This window comes from Dermacentor variabilis, chromosome 6 (assembly GCF_050947875.1).
Source record: "Dermacentor variabilis isolate Ectoservices chromosome 6, ASM5094787v1, whole genome shotgun sequence".
NCBI classification, from domain to species: Eukaryota; Metazoa; Arthropoda; class Arachnida; order Ixodida; family Ixodidae; genus Dermacentor; species Dermacentor variabilis.
Window position 1 is genome coordinate 76199862 of NC_134573.1, and position 22777 is coordinate 76222638.

General features: G+C 49.5%; 1 protein-coding gene across 1 annotated transcript in view; it reads right to left on the minus strand.

The window, feature by feature from the left end:
- The window catches only part of LOC142584230 (neprilysin-like), a 242408-nt gene that overhangs the window by 54510 nt on the left and 165121 nt on the right, over window positions 1–22777 (minus strand). Inside the window, exons 13-14 of the mRNA XM_075694384.1 lie at window positions 16806–16886; window positions 972–1090 (exon numbers count right to left, since the gene is read on the minus strand). Of these exons, the coding sequence (XP_075550499.1) occupies window positions 972–1090; window positions 16806–16886 (200 nt within the window). The remainder of the gene's footprint in view (window positions 1–971; window positions 1091–16805; window positions 16887–22777) is intronic.

Here is a 22777-nt window from a genome sequence, read left to right on the forward strand (position 1 = left end):
CAGCATCATAATTGCCTGGAATGTTCCTTCGCTCACAATTCTAGCGTGAGAGCTTCTAGCGAATAGTTGCCTTTACTGTTTGTATTGTGTGTTAGGCGCGGCGCTTTTTTTTTGTATGCGATCTGTTCTATTTGTCTGCCGTTTCACATTGTGATGTTGTTTAAACGCGGCAACAAGGCTTAGCGCACGTCTGTAAACTTTCCCGTGTATGCCTGGATTTCTGGCCTTCATAAGCGTCACAAGCGCGACGATGTGAGCCACGAGTGTGTGTGACACTGTGAGCCATGCACCGCGTGTCGAAGCAGGGAAGCTGGCTCCTTACAGAAGACCCCCCTCATATGAAGAGATAGATGATGATAGGAAGAGATGACGTGCTGCAGTAGAACGTCTTCAATGTTCCGCCTGAACTCTACCACCGTTGTGCCGCCAACACCGACACAAGACGAGCGAGAGCCATAAAGCCGAGTCACAGAGAAAACAGCTCCAAAACGAGATTGCAGATTGAATAAAGTGCGTGTGTTTGCCTCTCTGTGTGTAATGCTGTCGCACCCGCCGTGGTTGTTAAGTGGCTACGGTGTTGTGCTGGTGCGCACAAAGTCGTGGGATCGAATGCCGGCCACAGTGGCCTCTTTTCGATGGGTGCGAAATGCGATAACACCCGTGAATATCCCGATTCCCTCACTACGTGCTTTATTATCAAATCGTCATTTTGGGACGTAAAGCCCAATTTTTGCAATAGTGTCGTAATAACTTACCTGAACGGCGTACATGGGTATGACTCCTTTCTTTCTTCATCTCGCGGCTACGACAGACAAGTTTGCGTTATCTCTCTGTTTAGTGGTTTGTCTATTTACTCGTTTGTTTCAGGCAGCCAGATGCATCGGGCAATATGGAAGTACGCCAGTGTCCGCTTTTTGCCGTTATGAACGGCGTACAAGAGTTATGACTGCACGCGGGTCATCATCACTCACCTGAAATTTATGGTTTGAAGGTTTTTTCCCAAAATCTTCCAGTAGAGTAACATAAAATCCTGCCTCGCTTTAGAGACGAAATCATATGTATCCACTTCGTCCAGGTTGTCGGGCACTTTCTGCGTGGAGTAAAGCATTTGCTGTAACATACTCTAGGAGATATATTGTCATGTTATCGTTATGGAGCAGAAGAAAAGTGTGGCGCAGCGGAGAGTCACAAAACTAATTCTTTGTTGGGCACACCTGTGCTCCATGCAACCCCCCCCCCCCCCTTATCCCCAGGAAAAATAAAGAAGCCACATTCAGGCTCCAGATAGTGATGATCCCATACGTCGACCATCGAAGTCTGATGTGCGGCTATGCCGCGTTGGCTATTCCTAGATGGCGTAATAGGAGTTCCTGCGTAATCGGTGGTGCTCGCACAAGTTCTAGAATGTGAATTACTGTTCGAGTCGCGTGTAGGTCTGTTTACCCAACGTTTAACAACATCTCTGACATATGTTCTTGTCTACATTGTTACGTAGCAATAACACTGAAGATATAACCAGTGATAACACTCGAGAAACAGACAGGCGCGTCTTGTGGGAAGCGATAACTTTATGACTTGTTAGCCAGTGAAAGACGGTCACCGGTAAATAAAAATAAGTACGTGTGGTGATAACCTCCCCTACTGACAAACATCGTCCCGATGTTGTATACAGACTATGGAATAACAAAAAGTAAAGGAAAAAAGTAGCAGTTACACCCGGAAGGTGTGCGGCTGATTGCGATAGCAAATTAGATGGCGATACTGAGAAAGGTTAGTGGATTAATCAGCTCTATAGACTGCTGTAAACATTCCATTACTAACTCGAAGCAACCAGAGTGACGCGCGCGTGCAAACAAACATGAATAGATCTCATTCGATGACCGCGAAACTGGCTGCTAGAACGCCCGTATGATGAAAAGCGGCAGCAGCGGTGAGCGAATTCCTCTAACTTCAAGGCTAACTAGACGCGCGAGAGTACGGCGCACAAGAAGCCACCAGCTTTATCAGTTCGTCTAGCCTTCGACCCCATCGCAGATTAACTTAAATATAGGACACACACAGTCGCAGTCCGAGTACAAGCTGCGACGCGCGCATCCTACCCCCTTCCTCCCTTCCTCCTTGCGCGCGCACATCCCTCCGCTCCGATACGCAGCCTCACAGCCTTCCTCCCTCGCGGGTACTAGAAGACGCCGCCACACCAAGCCACCGTCCTCTCGGTTCTCCCTCGCATACGGCGCACAGCCGCATGCTCATCGCACTTGGGCTTTATACGTACATCATGACGATCACGAAGCCAAAAGGGAAGATCCGACAGCGTAAAATTATATTTCCTACACAACTAAACATATCAACGTAGAGATAAAGTCCAGTAGCTCACTAGCACGTGTAGAATGGCCTAGGGCACTCTTCGTGGACTGTTTCAAGCCGTGCACAACCCGACTGTCATTGCGTAATGACGTCCAACGGTACCTCATAGTCCAATGCGCCAATACGACGGATGATCTTCCATGATCCCAAATAACGGCGTAGTACCTTTTCAGTGAGTCCTAATCGGCGTATCGCAGTTCAAACCAAAACGCTATAGCCGGGCTGGTATTCCACACAGTGTCATCGAAGATTGCAGCTTCGGCTGTCAGTCCTCAGCTGGTTCTTGATGCGAAGGCGGTCGAGCTGCTGAGCTTCTTCGGCATGCTGGACATAGGCGGCGACGCCGAGGTTGTCTTCGTCGCTGAGGTTCAATAACAGGACGTCAAGTGTTCTTGCCATGCTATTTCCGCAAACTAGCTTGAACGGCGACATCTAGGTTGTTTCTTGCGTTGCCGTCTTGTACGTTATGTACGGAAGGACGGCATTCCACGTTCTTGCGCTCAGTGTCGCGATGCATTGCCGACATATCAGTGAGAGTCTTATTTGTGCTTTCCGCAAGGCCATTCGTCTGGGGATGGTAAGTGGTTGTCGTACTATGGCTTGCCATGCTGTACTGCGCAATCACTTGCATAAGCTGCGCTGGAAAAGCCGTACCTCTTTCGCTGATGGGTGCTTCCGGGGACATTCATAACAAACAACTTCGCCACTGCGGCCGCTATACCCGTTGGCACGGCTTTCGTTTTGACGTAGCAGGTAGAGTAGTCGGTAGCCACGTTGATCAAGTGATTACAAGATGTTGACGTCAAAAACATCCATTCCGATTTGCTAAAATGGTTGGCAGGGAGGCTTGAGTAGGTTGCAGCAATCCCGCTAGCTTTCTTGGTGATGTCTTGGGTCACTTGAACTATACATATGTCTTGACGTAATGGGCGACATTGACGGCCAACCTCGGCTATTATTATTTCTCTGGGACCCTCGCGAATGCACCTGGAAAGCTTATGTGCGTGGCTGACGGGTCTTCATTCAGTACGTGCAGGTATTTGGCCTCATTGCTGAGAGCACGACGAGAAGGTAATTAGTGCTTACGCGGGGGTAGTCATTTATGAGGACCTGGTTCTGTGGTGCAAAGGATGACAATGCACGCTTAAACACCACCGGGACCAAATCAGTGTGATCTTCCAAGTACTGGAAAAGGCTTCTTAGTTCGGTGTCGCCTCGTTGCAGTTCAGCGAAGTCGTCAGCGCCCATTTTTCCCAGGAACGTTGTTGTCTTGTCCGTCTAGAGCAGGTCGATGGGGTCGCGAGGTTGGCAGTCAGCATCGGAGTGTTTACGTCCGGACTTGTAATTCGTAGCATCTCAAGTTCTCCCAGTCTGAGAGTCCACCATGCAAGGCGGCCTGAAGACCGTTTTTCATGGTACGAGCCGTCACACATGGTGCTAGCCATCGTATTAGCCGCCTGGAAGGATCCTTTAAGTTTGCCAGCCAACCCCTTGCTTGGTGGTCGCTTACGACTTTGAACAGCCTGCATCTAGGTGAGTGTGACGTTTTGCCGCAGCACAAATAGAGACAAGCCGCTCTTTTTCCGTCGTAGAACGATTTACTTCCGCTTTTGATATCGACCAGCTGGCATAAACGACATTTTCTAGTCTGCCTTTTTTCTGAGCAATCATGACGCCAAGCCGTGGGCTGCTTGCGTCGGTATGGACTTCAATGTTGGAGTATTCGTCTGGGCAAGTGTGTATTGGTGGTAACTACAGGTGTCGTTTCAGTTCATGAGAAGCTTCGATCTGCGGCCATTCCCACTTGAACTCGACGCCACATTTTCTGAGATGAGCCAATGGCTCGGCGATGCGTGAAAACTCCTTGACAAAGCGCCTGTAATAGGCACACAAGCCAAGTAATCTACGCATTCTCTTCTTCTCGGTGCGCTGCAAAAAGTTAGCGACGGCAGCTGTCTTCTGCATGTGACTGATTCCAGATTTGCTGATGACGTGGCAGAGAAACAGAAGCTCACCTTAACCGAAGCGACATCTTTGTGGCTTCAGAGTGAGCTCTGATAGCTTGATAGCCTCTAGTACTGCCCCAAGCCGCCTAAGGTAATCATCTAAACTCCTGGTGAATGCAAATTCCAAGTAGAAGACACAAGTGCGGCACTTCAATCCCAATAAGACCATGTTCATCACACACTAGAATGTTGCAGGTGCCGAGCACAGCCCGAATGAAATGAGTTTGAACTGTAGAGGGCGTTCTGATTATGAAAGGCATCATCTCGCGATTCTTTCGTCGCCAGATTTTAAGAATGGCTACAAGCAAATAGATGGCTACTAGCAAAAATACTTAGCCTTGTATCGTCGGTCCAGTGCATCATCTATCCATTGGAGGGTGTATATATCCTTTGTGACCTTTTTCAGATGATGATAATCCATGCGAAAACTCAAGGTGCGATCCTCCTTCACTAAACCTACAGCAGACGTTAACAGGCTCTTGGACATCTGGTTGATTTCTTAGTGCAGCATTTCATCAAATTGTTGCTTTATTGCGCGGCGTTTTCTTGCTGAAACTTGGTAGGGGTTTCGACGGTAGGGTAGAGTGCCTTCCTTGGTTATTGTGCGATACCTTGCAATTGTTGTTCGTCAAATTTTCGATGATGTCGAAAAGAATTCCTTGTATTCGAGGAGAGGATTGTAGAGCTCTTGCTATTTACATGTATGGAGACTTCCACTGATGTCGAAAATTGGTTCTGGGACCACGGCCATCGAGGTAGACGGCAGGATCCTCAAGCACCAAGACATAGTTGGCTTCGACAATTTACTCGATGTATGCGTTTATCGTGTCGCTGCGGAGGTGTCTGCACTCTTGGCTGAATTTTGTCAGCAACTGTTTCGCTCTTGGTCAGTGCAGTCGAGCGATTCCTCTTGCGACCCAAATTTGACGGCGGAGCAGAAAAAGCTGGGAGCCCTCGACGACGCCTTCCACGTCTGCGGATGTTTAGGTGTTAACGGAAAGGATTATGCTGGAGCGAGGTGGGTCGCTGACTGGCACATTCAAAGCACGGAATCCGAGACTTCTGTACTGTGGCATCGCTTCGTCCGTTGATAGCGTTATCGTCGTCCACTAATTTGATAACGCTGTTCCAAGTCTATGCTGACACCGTGTTGCCATACTAAGTCCATGTATTATGTACTGTGGGGATGATTGCAGGATTATGAAGCTCGCGGGGTAATTATGTTTGGCAACAGTGACTTTAACTATGCAAAGAGGTGAGGCATGCAGACAGGACACAAGAGAAGTGAACAACACGAATGCTGATTATCAAGTGGAGGGAGCACTGAAGCGAAAACAAAAATGACATAAGGAGGGAACCTTACACAACGAACTTTACTTAAGGAAGAGATTAAGTGCCTTAACAGCTATCTCTCACGTAGGCCGGCACAAGTATCCGACTGACACGTGGTGATACTATACAAGACCTTGCGCAGATGAGTTTTGTCTTCTTTCTTCTTTTCGCCTCAGTGCTCCCTTCAGTTGATAGTCGGCGTTCGTGTTGTCCACTTCCCTTCTCTTGTGTCCTGTCTGCACGCCTCAACTTTTTGCATAATTAATCCTTACCAACTAGCTCATCTTTCTGTTGTTCTAAGTGACTTTTACTGTGCAAATTCCAGCGGGCGTTATTAATGGCTCATTGTGCGACCACGCCGTCATTATAGCGCCGGCCGAAAGACCCGCCGAGGTTGTTTAGTGGCTGTGGTGCTGGGCTGCTGAACACGAGGTCGCAAGATCCAATCACGGCTGCGGCAGCCGCATTTCGATGGGGGCGAAGCGCGAAACCGTCTGTGTACTTAGATGTACGTGCGCCTTAAAGAACCCCAGGCGGTCCACATTTTCAGAATCTCCCTCTATGACGTGCCTCATAATCAGATCGTGATTTTGGTACGCGGAACCCTAGAATTTCTTTTTTTTTTAGTGGAAGAAAGCCGTGGCAGAGAAATGGCACACATATTACGTCATCTTCGTCTTACTAAAGAAAAGAACGTGTTCATGATAAATATTCGATTCTCTGCCCCACCGCTACGGCTACCGCTTCATAGCCGAGCGCGCTCTCCACTGCGCCAGCGTTGCATTGCGACCCCATTGCAACAGGCGACACTGATGATTATATGCTCGAACCTCTGCACGTGGTTGGGCTCTGCCTCGCGGGTGATTTACTATTCTAGCGGCTATGGAGTGAGCACGGCGAGCTGCAGCCGCTTGTTTTGGCTTTAGCGTTGTCGGGGGCCCGCAGACGCCGTCGTCCGAGCCCATGGCCGACGAGAAATGATGCAACGCGCTTCAGCTACCTGTAGGATGATGAACACAATATTCCCACCCCCGTCTTCCCCCACAGCATGAAGTGGAGTTTGTCTACGAAGACGATGAAGCAGTGTGGTGTCGAGCCGATAGTGCCACTCAGAAAAGTGGTGTCATCGCTTGACAAAGTGCTGTCATCGTGCCGAAAAATGGTGTCATCGACACAAAACGCTCAACGTAATATGCGTGGGACACTGCTTTAATGCGAACAGCGCAAATAAAGCTAATTGAAAGATCACAACATAGCTGGTTTGTTTTCTTAAGTGGTTGGGACTTCATAAGCAGCAACACTACATTCGGAAATATAGCGTAGCAGCACTAAATTCGGCAATATTTCGCTGCTACACTAAACTTAGCGACCCAACTAAGCGACGCACTCAGCGACAAGCAATGTTTTCGCATTTACACAACATAAGCATTGCTTAGGTGCCTCCGTAATTTCATAAGGGTCCGCCAGATGTTCGGACTTAGGTGCCGTCTCATGAAGTTGTGGCGACGTGACTATCGCCTCCAACGCCGGTGAAGAACAAGACGGCTTACGCGCATGTAGCGCGAGAATAGAGCACGCCGCGATAAACCTGAGCGGCCGTGGAATAGGCCGCTCCTGAGACCTCGTGGCACCATGTCTGACCCGCCTAAGTTAACTGTGCCCACGACGGCTACCTCTTCGCGCACCCTATCACAAATTTGTGACACCGCACAACCGAGCTGAGCCATGCCAGCGTGAACACAGCGACTCCATCAAGGCGAGAGTGACGAGGCCTCGCGCGGTCCGGAAGAGGTCCTGTGGTTGATGTCAGGAATTCTGCTTCTACATGGTGGATATGTGGTTTACCGAGCTTGACAACCACTTCCGTACCAGCAAGCTTCGTATCAACAAGCCCAAAGCTTCAGCTGTGTTCCAGGCTTCGAGACTTGCAGGCAGCTATCCTTGCTCACTATACGCCACCTTGAGCGCTCAGTCAAAGCAGCTTTTGCTATTTTGACCATTGCGTCATTCCGTGTCGTATCGTCCCAAATCATCTGCGTCTACCCGTGCCGATTGTCAACACACACTAGCCCCAGCACCAGCCTTCTACACTGTTTGTGAGCCTCCTCCCTTCTCAAGCGCAGTTCCGTGACGTCTTTTTTCAAGGAAATAACTGGGCCAAAGGCAAGCGCTTTCACCTACTCTGCGTCCCCTCGTTATCTTGCCTTCGAGGTTCCCGCAATCTATCTGGTTTCCGTTCGAGGGCACCTCACCCACCACCGATTCAGGCTCCACAAGGCGCAAATTTCACTCCCTGAGGCATGGCGACGCCAAGAGCACAACCTTCACGATGCCTTAGGCGACAACCGCAACCGCGATGCTAACGACATTCGACATTTGGCCGCTAGCAGTGGAAGGTGACCCTTCCGACGTTCTGTGCTGACACCTTTCGCGGATTCATGGCCTACCGAAATCTCGCAGGAACTGCTCTGCTGTCTGGTTTCTTCAGCTCGAGAATAACTTCCACGTCAACAACGTGAGTGATTAACACTTGCGCTGTCTCCATGCTATTTACGAGCTGCCAGACGGTCGTCTTTCGGCGCTCCGATATCTACCAGGCCCGGAGATCTGCAAGAACCTTCGGCACGTCCTTATTTCACACTACGACATCACTGTGTCCATGCCTCGCTCACAACCTACGCTGCCGGTGCTGCCTAGTACAACTCTTTCGGATTGTGTGAACCCGGCACTCACAAGGACTACAGCATATGCTTCAACTATGGAATGCAAATATCTGCTTTCGCGGTCCCTCTGACGAAACCAAGGTCTCGCTGGTCGTCACAATACACCGCCCGCAACTGAAATGGCGACGCAGCATGAATCAGCAAGGGCAAGGCACAGCGACACTTGCAATTCTCCCCTTCTGCCAGCGTTGCACGCCGTTCGACGACACCGTCTTAAGTCTTGTTCCAGTCAACGGCCTAAACTCTAGGCACGCACCAATAACCAGACAACATGCCTCAACTCTGCTTGCACCGCACTGGGCGCACAGACTTCGACAACGAAGGATGACATGCTGTTTCGAGGTCGCGGGATCGAATCCCGGCCACGGCGGCCGCATTTCGATCGGGGCGAAATGCGATGGGGGCGAAATGCGAAAACACCCGTGTGCTTAGATTTAGGTGCACGTTAAAGAACCCCAGGTGGTCAAAATTTCCGGAGTCCTCCACTACGGCGTGCCTCCTAATCAGAAAGTGGTTTTCGCACGTAAAAAACCCCAAATATTATTGTTATTACGACATGCTGTTTTCCTGCGTCTTGTTTCCGGACACTCTTAGCCACGACTACCAGAGAGCTATGTACCCTTTGCCGCAACACGGACTTCACCTGGACTTCTTAAGGGACGCTGCAAATTGCCACTCATGTATAGAGGATTGCAGTCTCTCTTCTTTCTGTACGCGCGCCGTTTCGCACATATTTAAATCGCGCCTAGCACTAGAAGGGGACGCTGCAGCGGTGTATGTATCGCCTCCAGAGCTAGTGAAGATAGCTCACGCTCATGTAGCGCGATAATTGAATACGCTGGTGCGCTCGACCTTAGCGCCCGCGGTATCGGCCGCTCCCTAAACCCTGCAGCACCCTCCCCCCCCCCCCCTATGGCTGGCTGGCTTATAAATAAACGTGGCCACGGCGGCTACTTCGCGCCGCCGCGCACAGTCTTGATTTTATTAAAATTTGCAACCAAGGATTCGTTCATGATATAAGAGTGGGCTTATGTGTCTAAACAGCTGTGGCATCGGGGCCCTCGAGGAGCGCTTCGAGGTCGGTGTTGCGTAGTACCGCATTGCAGTTAGGTCATAGCGTCGACTCACGGCTGTGTGGCGTTGTCTCGCTGCTGCTTCGTCGCGTCGTTAGCTGTTCTTTTATGCGCCTTTTGTGGGTTTCGAGGTGTCGTCTGGATGGCGGCATTTTGGTCTGAGTTTGTCGCGGAGGAAGAACGTGACGGTGCTCGGTTCGTCACTGTGGTGGTTGACTTGAGCATAACCTTCTTGATTGTCTTAGATAGAAGTCTGAGCTCTGAGTACAGATTATTTAGCCTTCAGCTAACTGGATGGTCAGGGGCGTTGGTGTTACCTACAGGATTCGGGCTTCTTTCCCGGCTTGACGGAGGTGGCCGGCACATTAACGCAAAATCACCTCCACCGAGTGTCACATTATCGTGACGACGATGAAGTGGACTGGCACAGCAATGAGTCACAAAACTGACTCTTTATTTGATGATCCTCCGCCCTAGAAAACACGTGACACTCGTGCAGGACGATAGCGACGGGCACATGCGTGTGATCCTCAAAATCTAATCTGCTGATCAGACGCATCTGATTGTACAGTCTCGTCCACTCTTAGGGTGAACACGGCTCACCGTGGCCGCGCTCCGCGTGGCGCCAGTGCGTCCGGCGCGGCGGCGCATCGAAGTGAAGCGGCGCAGGCGCACACGGACCCAAGGGAGGTGCTTCGCGCCGTCTGCTAGAGCGCTGGAGCGCGCCGCCTCTTGCTTTACTGTAGAGTACACTTCGCTAGACCCAGATGACTGAGTGCCCGAGACGGCATTGTGGGAAGGCGCACTTCACCAACTGGAGCATTTTTCAGCTGGTTCCGTCTACAGCTTGTGAACTGCCTGCTTAATCAATATACATAAACAGAAACGAGCTTCTCAGCACATAAATCACTTAGCATGTTTTTATAAGTGATGAGGGCAAAAATACAGTCATTTTTCGCGCTCTTTGTTAGGCTGGGGCGTAGAGGCAGCGCTTGATAGTCGTGTCAGGGACGTCACCCAGTTGAGGCTGTTCTTAATTTCTCGAATGTTGAAGGTCGGGTTTGTAGCAGCAGCCACAACTATGGTAACTCTTTGCCGGGCTTTACGGGGAGCATCCGCAATTCCTCTATTGTTATTGTAAGGCTGGATGATTCTATTTACAGTTTTAACTGGCCTTCTTGTCATCTTCGATATCACGCGTTGAGAATAGTTTGGTAGGCATAGATCTACAATGCGTCGTCTTTCATTTTCCAGTACCCGCGACGTTGCTAGTTTCCAAAGTGCACCGGGAAAATTAAGTTATCCTGGAGCCCTATAACGTAAAACTATTCCAATATGTTTTTATTCCAATTTCCTGACGTCAAATTTGCGTAACCGCCGACGCAAGCATCGGGAGGTCACCCGCAGGGTTGTCTGAACAGACCAATCAAACGCTGTTCTCGTTCATAGGAGGCCACTTTTGTTTGCTTGAAAAACGAATAACATTTTCTACACTGAGCGGCTTGTCTTCTCTTATTGGCTGACAAGAGGCGAGGAGCACGCCCAAGTGGAGAGGGATTCGATAGGGCCGAGCCCCTGCACTGACGACCGATAACCGGATGACGAGGGTGGCGCCGGCGTCTGCGATTGGTCCGCTTTCCCTTACTTTGCTTGCGGTGACTCGTAGACAATCGCGGCGGCATGCAACGGAAACTTAAGAATGACGCTAAAACGGATCCTCAGCAAAGAAGAGTTGGCAGAACGAGGTCGCAAACGTGCCGAAAGTGCTCGAAAACGATACACGGCCACGCAAAAAGTTTAATACACTCAAATAAACCCATGCTCTCCGACAGCAGCGAGTAGCCAGTGCCTGAGCGATCGGTGGCAGCCATCTTTTATTCCATTCGGAACGGGGCAGCCTGCGGCTATTCAGAAGAAAATTCAGTTTTGTTCGGCATATTAATGCATCTTTATCGCGTACACGTAACTTTGACGCGTGAGTTTTTGCGATATTGTGACGTCACGTGAAAGGCAGGTGAAGTGGGCGCAGCCCGAGAACTTTTGACCAATAGCCGAGGGCTAATGGCGAGGAGACGTCGAATCAGAAATAACTCTTTTTCTTTTGTTCGGTCAAATCCTGCATAATCCATGTGTACCCGTTATATCAGATGGGGAGCTATCGCGGTTTTCGTGACGTCGCGTGACAGACAGGTGAAATGGGGGTGGTCCAAAAAAGTTTTTGACCAATCGCGGAGGGCTGATTGCAGAATTGGAATAGAAAAGTTTGGAATAGCTTTACGTTATAGCGCCCCTGCACTGTTACAGCGTTTTTATCGCCGAAGTGCGATGACAACCAGCAACCGAAGAAAATGCAATTCATCATGCAAGTCGACGGAAATGCGTTTAATGGAAACACCTCTGGTGCCTTTCGATTTGGCGAGTCATCACAGAATCTTTAACTCCTGAGCGGCCAGTCACTCAGTTGAGTAATCGCTGGCTGCACCGCATCATCATATTAAACTAAGATGAGGTAGCATGACCTAAGCAAAAAAAAAAGGGGGGGGGGCTCGGCGGTTGATCGGGCTGACGCCCATGGTCAGTTAAAAAGTAGACTGGCCCGACCACAACACTCTGGCTTGTGCCGGGCTTAGCTTTTACAAATGGCGAGCCGTTTGCCGACCACCGGCATGCTGTGGGCAAACGCACCGGGCCGGGCCAGCCTCGTGACCGCCGGTTTAAATAGCGTGGCCGCGTTCGTCCAACACACGGACCGGCCACTTCCTGACGACGGCAACAGCATCGCTTGTACGAGGCAAGGGTTCCTGTGCCGCATTCATATTTGGGTTTTACCCACTCAGCCCAGCCCACCCCCGCCCACCCCCGCCTACCCCCTAAAAAGAGAAATAAATTATTCCTAATCTCCAAGTTTATCCGATGCCCGCCTCTATGGCGTAACTCAGAGGCCATGTGTCGCTTCGGGACGTATACCGCACAATTACCAAATTATTATATGCTAGTGAGAATATGCATATGACCTATTCCGAGGAAGTACTGAAATGAAATGGAAGCGAACAACTACTTAATTACCCGGCAACACGTAATTTACGCTAGAAAACAGACATGTAGATTATAGATTTTCCACTCCAATTACCTATTCGAAACGGACGGAAGCAGCATTCGCATGTGGCGTGCATTGACTCCAAGGAGAAAAAAACTACCAACCAAAAAAACGTCGGCGCCACAGGTTTTGCTTCACCTAATCAATGTAATCAAAAAATTGACCGACGATTCCTCTGAATGATAATGCGACTTCTCGCGTCAGGTAGCCCTCAGAGGACCGGTACCGCTTCGGTGATTTTACCCAAACAGGGAAAACAAAAATGAATTCAGTTTTTTTATAGGATGTAGAAAGATGAAACGGGGGAGTAAAATGGCCGCCAAATCAGTTGCTATGCCGCAGAGAGCACTTTCCTACATCACGTAAAGCGCTCCATGCTCTCCTACCAGCGACATTAACGCGTCAATAAGAGAGTGCGAAGCAGCGGATATTACTTCTTAGTTGCTGTGGAAGTAATAGTATTGCCCTCCTTAATGGCAAAATCAATGGGAAACATGATGATGTGTGATTTAACAATCGCTCTCTAAGCTTCTGCGAAATTTATAGCGGGTTTCGGTCGCTTTCTTAAGTCAGTTAAGCACATTCGTTCTAGCTTCATTACATGCGCGAAACGGCGCGCTAGGCTCATCACATGATGACTCCAACCAAGAGTGCGCCTAACTGATTTCTCGGTGTGAACTGTGCTGTGAGAGTGAAATAACATGGCCCCAACCTAATAAAGAGCGCGAAAAAATGACTGTATTTTTACCCTCATCACTTATAAAAACATGCTAAGTGATTTATGTGGTGAGAAGCTTGTTTCTGTTTGTGTATATTGATTAAGCAGGCTGTTCACAAGCTGTAGACGGAACCAGCTGGAAAATGCTCCAGTTATTGAAGCACGCCTACCCACAATGCCGCCTCGAACACTCAGTCAACTGGGTCTAGCGAAGTGTACTTTGCAGCAAAGCAAGAGGCGGCGCGCTCCAGCGCTGTAGCAGACGATGCGAAGCACCTCCCCTGGGTCCGTGTGCGCCTGCGCCGCTTCGCTTCGATGCGCCGCCGCGCCGGACGCACTGGCGCCCCGCGGAGCGCGGCGACGGTGGGCCGGGTTCCCCCTTAATGGCTCGTTCACACTACACAAAATATCCGGCGAGCGAAGCGGATTCGGCCGCTTTTGACGCCGAGGAGGGTGGAAGGCAGCGCGGTGAAGGCAATCGGTTCAGGACCCACTTTTTCCGCTTTCACCGCCGCCGGAAGTTGCGTTCTTGACGTTACAACCCGTCTAATCTCAACATGGCAGCCAGCATGTTTGAGTGACCGGCCTTCTCGGTGGAAATGCTCATCGATGCAATTAAGCAGCACCCCATACTGTATGACAAAAGGCACTTGAATTTCGAGGACATTGCCTACAAAGAGCAGCTATGGGACAGGATCGGGAAAGAAATGGGAGTGAGCGGTAAGTACAACTGCTATTCACGCTTACTCGCGCCGATGCCGGAGCGACAAGACTTTCTCATTGCCAGTACTTTGCTTTTATGCATATTCTCCGTCAAACGTAAGCAAACATTTTGCCAGCGCCACTGATTGCTCCTATGCCGTGCATGCTCAGCTCGTGCGCCGTTCGAATGGCTGTGCAGGCATGAACGCGCGACACTGATAACACCGCGAGAGTAGAGCAGTGTTACAATAGAAACTTTTCTGTGCTACAACGGTGAGCGTAATGTTTTCTAACGAACCATGCAGTGGCAGGAGATTTTTGGCCTTTCCCAACCTATCCCGCTCCTGCAAGGACGGGCGGCCTCACCACCGTCGTCGCCGCCGCCGCGATCTTGGTTGCTCAGCCCGTCGCAGCTCTTGAAGCAGGCACGTACCCAAGGGCGGGCACGGAGGGGCTCGCCCCCCCCCCCTGATATTAAGCGGCATACCACCTCCCCCCCTTTCGCCCATGGCACCATTCAACAACAACAACAACTGCTATGAGCAACAACAACTGCTATTCACGCTTACTCGCGCCGATGCCGGAGCGACAAGACTTTCTCATTGCCAGTACTTTGCTTTTATGCATATTCTCCGTCAAACGTAAGCAAACATTTTGCCAGCGCCACTGATTGCTCCTATGCCGTGCATGCTCAGCTCGTGCGCCGTTCGAATGGCTGTGCAGGCATGAACGCGCGACACTGATATCACTGTAGTTAGCCGTCTGACGTAGCCACTTCCCTCATGTGCTAATGTGGGTGCTTTTCTAACCTTCCGCGGTGGATGCTGCACGTCTAGAACCGCAGCGTCCTGCGCTCTACGTGGTTGTACGGACGGGTGACCACGCATCGTTACGCAACTTCCCAAATTGCAACACGAGTCGGTTTTGCTACTTGGTAGGGTAGTAAACGAGGGATGCAAAAGAACTGTGATTGTTCCGCAAATATACATTTCTCTAAAATTCTTCCAGAGCTAATTCAAAAAACCTAACTATAAATCTTTATTCTGCACTTTCGCTTGTTAACTTGTTCGTGGCAAGGTTCTTCCTGCGCATCTTTCTTACGCGAGTCCATTTGATGTGGTACTTTGTTTGGCAAGTAAAGAATAGGTCTATCTCACATGCGTACCTGTGAGATACACGTTATTTCAATTCTCTATTGCGGCGTTATTCGTCTTTATGGCAAATGATGGGCATTATTCCCATTTGTACTAGTAAAAGTACCCTCCACCTCATTTGCATAGAAAAATTAACTTCGGTTCCCCCCCCCCCCCCCCCGAAAAAACATCCTGCGTACGTGCCTGTCTTGAAGCATAGCCATCATTGAGTTCCAGAGGAGAATCCTGACAATTTCATCTTCCGACATTTCCTCGTCTTCTGAAAAGCTCGCCATCGTGCTGTGCTCAGTATCTCGCCGCTGGAAGCCCAGCAGCGGCGCAATAGAAGCAGACGCAACAAAAGCCCGCGAACGAGAGGCTCTCACGTGAACTCTCGTCTCGTTCGCGAAGTCGCGAAACCAAAAACGAAACTGCCGCGAGATCTCGCTGTTGTCGAGGAAAGGCGAGAAGCGGTGGCGGATCCACCGATGCGCTCGTCAACAGATGAGAACACGCTCTCTTTTTTCCGGCGAGCGAATCCGCTGCGCTCGCCGAATTTCCGTGGTAGTGTGAACGGGCCTTAAGAGTGGACGAGACTGTACTTGGCTCAGTGAACCTTGCGGCTTAATCGCAGGTGCACGCGTAAGTTTCCCAATGTATACATACCACTATTCACGTCATGCGCGCAGTCTGATACACAAGGCTCGGCAAAAGCGCACTCAACAGGCAGAACCAGAGACGACACTCAAGAAACTGCTGATACAATAATGTTTAACGTCAGACCTCTGCTGGTCACGTGTCCACGATGATATGGACACGTGATCTGCTGGTAGATGTGGGAGTCTTTCGTACCGAAAAATCACGCAGCACACACGTGTTGACACCCACTGACAGCTTCTTTTATCACAGACCCTCTTTATTTTGTGAGCTTGTTGCTCATCCACCGAGTTGGTTCGTCATGCCGGCGAGTTGCTCTCGGGTTGAATTTGCAAACTACGCGAAAAATTATGAGATAAACTTAACTGCCAACAGAGAAACTTTGCGTTTGCCTCGTGAAGAGTCCGCAAGCAGCATCTCTCCCTCCTCCTCCGAAAACCGGAGTGAAGAGCAGCATCGCGTTTATGTAACGAAACCAACCTACACTTCTTTGTGTTCTTTACTGCAGCGCGGTGCACTTCCAGTGGCGGTTTTTGCGCGTCCACCATTGAATGATTCACCGACGTCACGCACCACGATTGTTGACGTTGTAGGCAGTGCGTCTTGCGTAGCAGCGTTTATGCATATGACCTTAATTCCTGGACAGGAAACGGGGATACCTAAAGGGGAAGGGCACATGTACGAGCTTCTCGCTTGAGATTTCATCTCTTTTCCCACTGTGCAGCGATTCGATAAAATGCAGGCAAGATCTCATCGCGCGGTCTACGCACCGTAAGTTTCTGTTCAGCAGTGCCCAAAGCTGGTGAGGGACTCTTCAAGGGAAAACCTGCTAGCCATGATAAAAGCCCTAAAAGTAACGTAATTTTTACGGTGTATCGCAACGTTGTCGCGCAGCTGTGGTCATTGCGTCAGCTTGCCCCATTTTTGCGACGGGACGCGATATTTATCAAGTGTTGTATTGAAAACCTCTCTATGGGAGTGCGGGAAGTCTACTTACCCCTGCGTATGATTTCATCGCATCGTCATAGAGCCCGTTGCTTGTGTTGAAGAAGCCAGGAGCCACATTCATCTTTTTCACCTGCGAAATGAAGCCACGCATGTGGAAAAAGGCTTTAATTATTGAGTCGCATTGACGACTTGCAAACGTCTCGAAAGCCGTACAAGAAAAACTCAGCGGTTGCATAAAGTGCCATCAACATTAGAAACTTCGACAGTGTTATCTTAGTCGCATCGCATGTTATCGTCCCTTTAGGGACAAAGCAATTTCGGTGCGCCTAGGAATCTTCAGATACATAATTTAAATATAAACCAGATGAGTACAAATCTCAGGAGAGGGATCGCTAGGCTCAATAAATATATAGAAGATTACGCGCTCAAACTAACCAGGCAGAACTGGGAGTCCACCTGTGATAGGATGGACGGAAATATAGGCCTAGCTAGGGCATGGAATCTAGTCCGCTACCTGCTGGATCCACAGGGCTGTAAATCAGCGCAGCGACAGAACCTTCAAAAAATTCTTCCTTGTACGATGGTACGGAGGTAGATCTAATGAAGGACATACAGGAGAGATACATAGAGGACACTAGCAAGGAACCGCTACCTAACTATGAAGGCGTAGGCAACTCCAGCCTAGATGAACCCTTCAGCGAGGCGGAGGTCCGGGCGGAGATTGCCAAGCTCAAAACCAAATCCGCTTCAGGCCCGGATGGCGTTAGCAATAAGATGCTTCGCAATCTAGACTATAACTCTATAACTGCATTAACTAACTTTATGCAGAAGTGCTGGGAAGAGGATAAACTACCAAATCAGTGGAAAACCGCTAAGGTGGTGATGTTCCCAAAACCAGGCAAGAAACTCCAGATAGAGAACTTAAGACCTATCTCTCTAACCTCTCGTGCAGGCAAGCTTTTGGAGCACGTTATTCAAACGCGGCTCAATAACTACATGGAGGATAATGACCTCTATCCGCATTCGATGGTGGGCTTTAGGCCCAGGCTCTCCACCCAGGACGTGATGCTGCAACTAAAACACCAAATCATCGATGCGGAAACAGGGGACGCAAAGGCAATCCTAGGGCTTGACCTAGCGAAGGCATTTGATAACGTCACACATAAAGCCATTCTTGAGAACCTTCAGGACTTCGGAGTAGGCGTACGAACCTACAATTACATTAGGGACTTCTTGTCAGACCGAGAAGCAAAAATCCAGATTGGAGAATGCCAATCGGATGACATTAAATTAGGCAGCAAAGGGACCCCATAGGGCTCTGTGCTCTCGCTCTTTCTTTTCAATGTGGCCATGATCAAACCCCCTGAAAGACTGGAGGCTATTGAAGGACTAAACCACAGTATGTACGCTGATGACATCACGTTGTGGATAGCTAGGGCAGCGATGCCCAAATAGACAAAACCCTCCAAAGGGCTATCCAGGCAGTTGAAGGTTACGTCGGACCTAGGGGACTTAAATGTTCACCGCAAAAATCGGAACTGCTTCTATACCAGCCGAAAGGCAGGGCCAGTGAGGAGGAACCGTACATCTCCCTCACAGCTGGAGGGATCCCCATTCCAAAAGTGGACAAAATCAGATTTCTGGGACTTTTGATTCAGGCCAACAGCTTTAATGGCGAAACAATAAGGAAACTAGACGGCTGTGCAGTGCAGACCATGAGGCTGATCCGCAGGATTGCCAACAGGCGATCCGGGATGAGAGAAGCAAATCTAGTTAGGCTAGTCCAGGCCTTTGTTATAGCTAGAATAGCTTATGTTGCTCCTTTCCTCAGTTTTAGGTCATTCGAGAAGAAGATTGAGGACGTCATACGTAAAAGTATAAAACAGGCGCTGGGGCTTCCCATCCGCACTGCAAATGAAAAGATTTTAGCTCTAGGGCTCCACAACACTCTTGAGGGGATTATTGAAGCAGTGAGGATCTCGCAGTATGAGAGACTCGCGGGAAGCCCAACGGGCAGGAAAATCCTAGCTAGGCTAGGCATAAACTATGAGGGGCAGGAAGGCATCAAAGTCGACCTGCCGCGAAGCGTGCGGAACCGACTAATAATCCCACCACTACCTCAAAACATGCACCCAATCCATCACAAGGAACGCAGAGAGAAAGGTGCCGAGGCTCTTGAGAAGCGTTTAAAAAACTCGAAGGACGTGCTCTACGTTGATGCTGCAGACTATGGCAACGGCCGCATGGCCCTATCTGAGGCGACCGCTGAAACTAGATTGATAGCCAGTGGCACAGTTCCAACGGATTGCTCTCAGATTGGAGAAGAATCTGCCATAGCACTTGCAATTGCAAGTACTTCAGCCAAAATTATAGTCAGCGACTCTAAGGTTGCGGTGATGAACTTTTCGAGTGGCAGACCTGCAGAGATAACAGGAAAATTGAAATAATCTGCAGACCTGCAGAGATAACAGGAAAATTGAAATAATCTGGGCACGTGCGCACGCCACCCTCGTTGGGAACGAGGCGGCCCACGAATTAGCTCGAGGACTTACATTCCGAGCTGGTGGGCTAGCCGAAGGCTTCACGGGGCGGGACCGCTTAGTGTGTTACAGAGAGATCACACAAGACTACATACTAGGGCGGGTTAAACATCCTCCGGCTGATATATCCTTAAACAAGAGACAGGCCTCCACTTGGCGTCACCTGCAAAACAACTCGTTTCCAAGGCCGGTGTCGTGCAGCCTCTACTACCCGGGTCAGTACTCCAGCCAGTGTAAGCTATGTAAAGCCAGGGCTAATCTTAATCACATTCTGTGGGAATGCCCACAGGCTCCCTCTGAGGGAAGAATAAAGTCTTTAGAGCAATGGGAGACCTTATTACTCATCTGCGGTTCGGCGATTCAACTGAAGACCGTCCGACTGGCCGAAACCGCCGCTAGGGTCCAAGGACTCCTGGCCGTCGTCTAGGTGGGAAGTGTTAAAGCTTTCCCTACATCTGTTGGACAAATCAAGTTTTGCAATCCAATCGCATGGTCGCATTAATATTTTGCATAGAGGCCTTCAGAAATGTCACTGCCACCTGTGGCGCCGAAGCCATTAGGGAAAATTTGAGGGCCAGTGTCGGTCTGGTGACCATGTGCTGGGTAGCTAGATACTACGGCAGTTTAGCGTGCGTCTCCTTGTCTAGGCCGGCCGCGGCTGCGCATGGCGCAACTGTGAGCGTGCGCCTTATCCTGAAGGTAATCTGTGGCGGGGGTGAAGGCTGGAGAGCCTGGATCTGTGGTGCTTTCCTTTGGGGGCGGCGTGTTAACGCGCGCTTAGTTCGCATTGAAGCGAGAGGGAGTACGAAGGTAAATCCGCTCGCCGCTACTGCCGCTGTTTATCACGTCAGCGTTGTTACAGCGGGTGTTTACCGCCATCGAGCAAGATCTGTCCATGATTCCCAGGGCACGCGGGACGCCATTCTTGAAAATTTTTAGGAAGCGAATGCTTGCTGCAATTTATGCAGCCGACAAAACCAGTAACCTTGCTTCGTATAGTGGTCTAATACATTGCTATCGCTATCAGGGCTTTGCCTTGCGGGCAAAACTCTATCCACATTCCTTCAGCACCTGCGATGCATGGTCAAAATTCTCACTTGACTTGCCAACAGTTGGCGTTAGCTCAATACCAAACAAAATGCCGTTTCGCCAGCAAGACAAATGATGTCCTTGTCGAGGAGCAAAGATAGCATTCATCTTGACCGTGACAAGATTTCTGCGCTCTGTCGCATATCGAGCATTTCTGGACATGTTCCAACTAGCGCCCCAAGCGGCCCCGGCACGAAGCTAGCGCGTTTTCAATGGGCCGCGTGGGTTTTTCGCGAATAACAAAAGCTGCGGGTCGATTATTGAAAAATTGGACAAACATGTTCTGGGAGACAATCCAGACGAGCCAAATGCAGTGATTACGCTGTGGCAAGCAAGAATTCTGTTCCCAGAGCGGTTAAAGATTCAGCAATAGAAGCCTATGGAAACGACGAAAATTGAACTCGATTTTTGAGACAAACGGTAGCTGTGAAAAAGTTACGGCATCTATCGTAAAAGTCACTGCAGCGTATGTAGTCCGCAGACTCAGCTTTCGATTGATGTCTATCATGACTCCCTACACATGGCGTAATATTGTTCCCAAAAGCGATATTTGACACACAGTCCTGAAAGTTCACGTCGCATCTATAAAAACCAGAGCGTATCACTCGCGTCAGCTTTGGAAGCCGTGGCCGAGTCGTTTAACCGCTAGCATATATCGTACCGCGTCATGCTGGCGGCGGTTGGATGCCGTGATAGGAATTCTTTTTTTAACGCCGCCTTGGGCTGAGTTCGGCAGTCTTCCAACAGATGGCCGAAACTCAAAACTCACGATTTGCTTTCAGTTTTGGTTTCTTCACGAGGGCTCTTCAAATACTACATTTTCTATTTTTACTTCCTAAAACGTAGTAATGGGTTGCTTATTTGTTAAGTCATTGCTTTCATGACCACATCTTATTCCTTGGACAACATAACAAGCATGCGCATGTCCTTGTATTAGGTTAAAGAAATATACAGTCGTGCCTTGTAGCATGGAGATACTCAGGAATTCTGGACATTGCACCTTGGCCATTATGTGTGTAATGAACATGCGTAACCGAATGGGAAGATTTTAAAGAGTTTTATTTTAATAGCCGAGTATCAACAAGTGTCAACTGTCTGCGCCAAGAGGGTAGTCTTTTGTAACAACGTATGCATTTATGGCACTTAGTCGTCGGAACACAGGGCGTGCGGTAAAGCAATGTTTTTGTCGGGGATGGGCGGTTATGCTACGACAGGAGCAAATGGTTTTGTACCCTATGGCCAGAGGGCGCATTGACTTGAAGAAGCGCCAAATTTATACCGTAAAACTATTTATTGCAGCTGGAGTTCGAACGGTGATTGCAGAACGAGTGCCATTCAGTCTGTTTGCACGCGCATGTTTTTGCGAGGCAGGAGGGAAGGAGAGGGAGTGTATATGCGTGTACACGCGTTGAGCGTGCGTGCGTGTGCAGTTGATTTGCGAGTACGCGTGTGCGAGCATAAGCGCGTTTGTGTGTGCATGCAGTTCCGTGTTCTGCGTGCGTACATTTTTGTGCTTGTGTGCACGCGTGGAGGCGTATAAATGTGAATGCCGACAAATAGGTGTCGTATCTCTCTTTCCCTCTCTGTCTCTCTCTCTTTCTCTCTCTCTGTGTGTGTGTGTGTGTGTGTGTGCGTGCGTGCGTGTCTGTCTGTCTGTGTGCGTGCGCGCGGGCGCGCGCGCGCGCGTGTGTGTGTGTGTGTGTGTGTGTGTGTGTGTGTGTGTGTGTGTGAGCACTTTACCGCTTACGCCTACTCTCCCGGTTGAATGGGGTACAGAGTTTATTTAAACCCGCATTGAAATCTACGGGACAAGAACGAATGACTCTGCATTTATAGCACCATCTCTTTCTGAAAGCGAAATCAAGGCAAAAATAAAGGAAAGACGCCTAAGCCGCCAATATCGCCGCCCCGGATTTCGTCACGATGGCACCGTCACCATCGGCACGGCTCCGTGAACCGCTACCGGCAGCTCACTGCCTTCAAGCCAGCGACGCGCTAAACCTGCACCATCATTGCGTCATGCGTCGCTTCTACGACAAAGCAAGCTTTCGGCGGCACACGTTCGCTGTATATTGATATTAAAACTGTGAACTACTTGCCTTCGAATAAACAGCGTTAAGAGGAAGCATTAACTCCGGTGTTCATATATAAATTCATGTAAAAGGAGAATTCCTTTTTCTGGGCAACCACCACACCAAATTTGGCGAGGTTTCTTGAATTTAAAAGAAACATTTGAAATCTAGTGACTGTTGCTTTCGAATTTTCAATTTCGTTTGTCAATTTTTTATTAAAGATTGACAAAAATCGGAAATTTTCAGAAAACGAAACTATCAAGTTTACAATGCTGTAACTCAGCATAGATAAATGATGTACCAAATATGTGAATTGAATC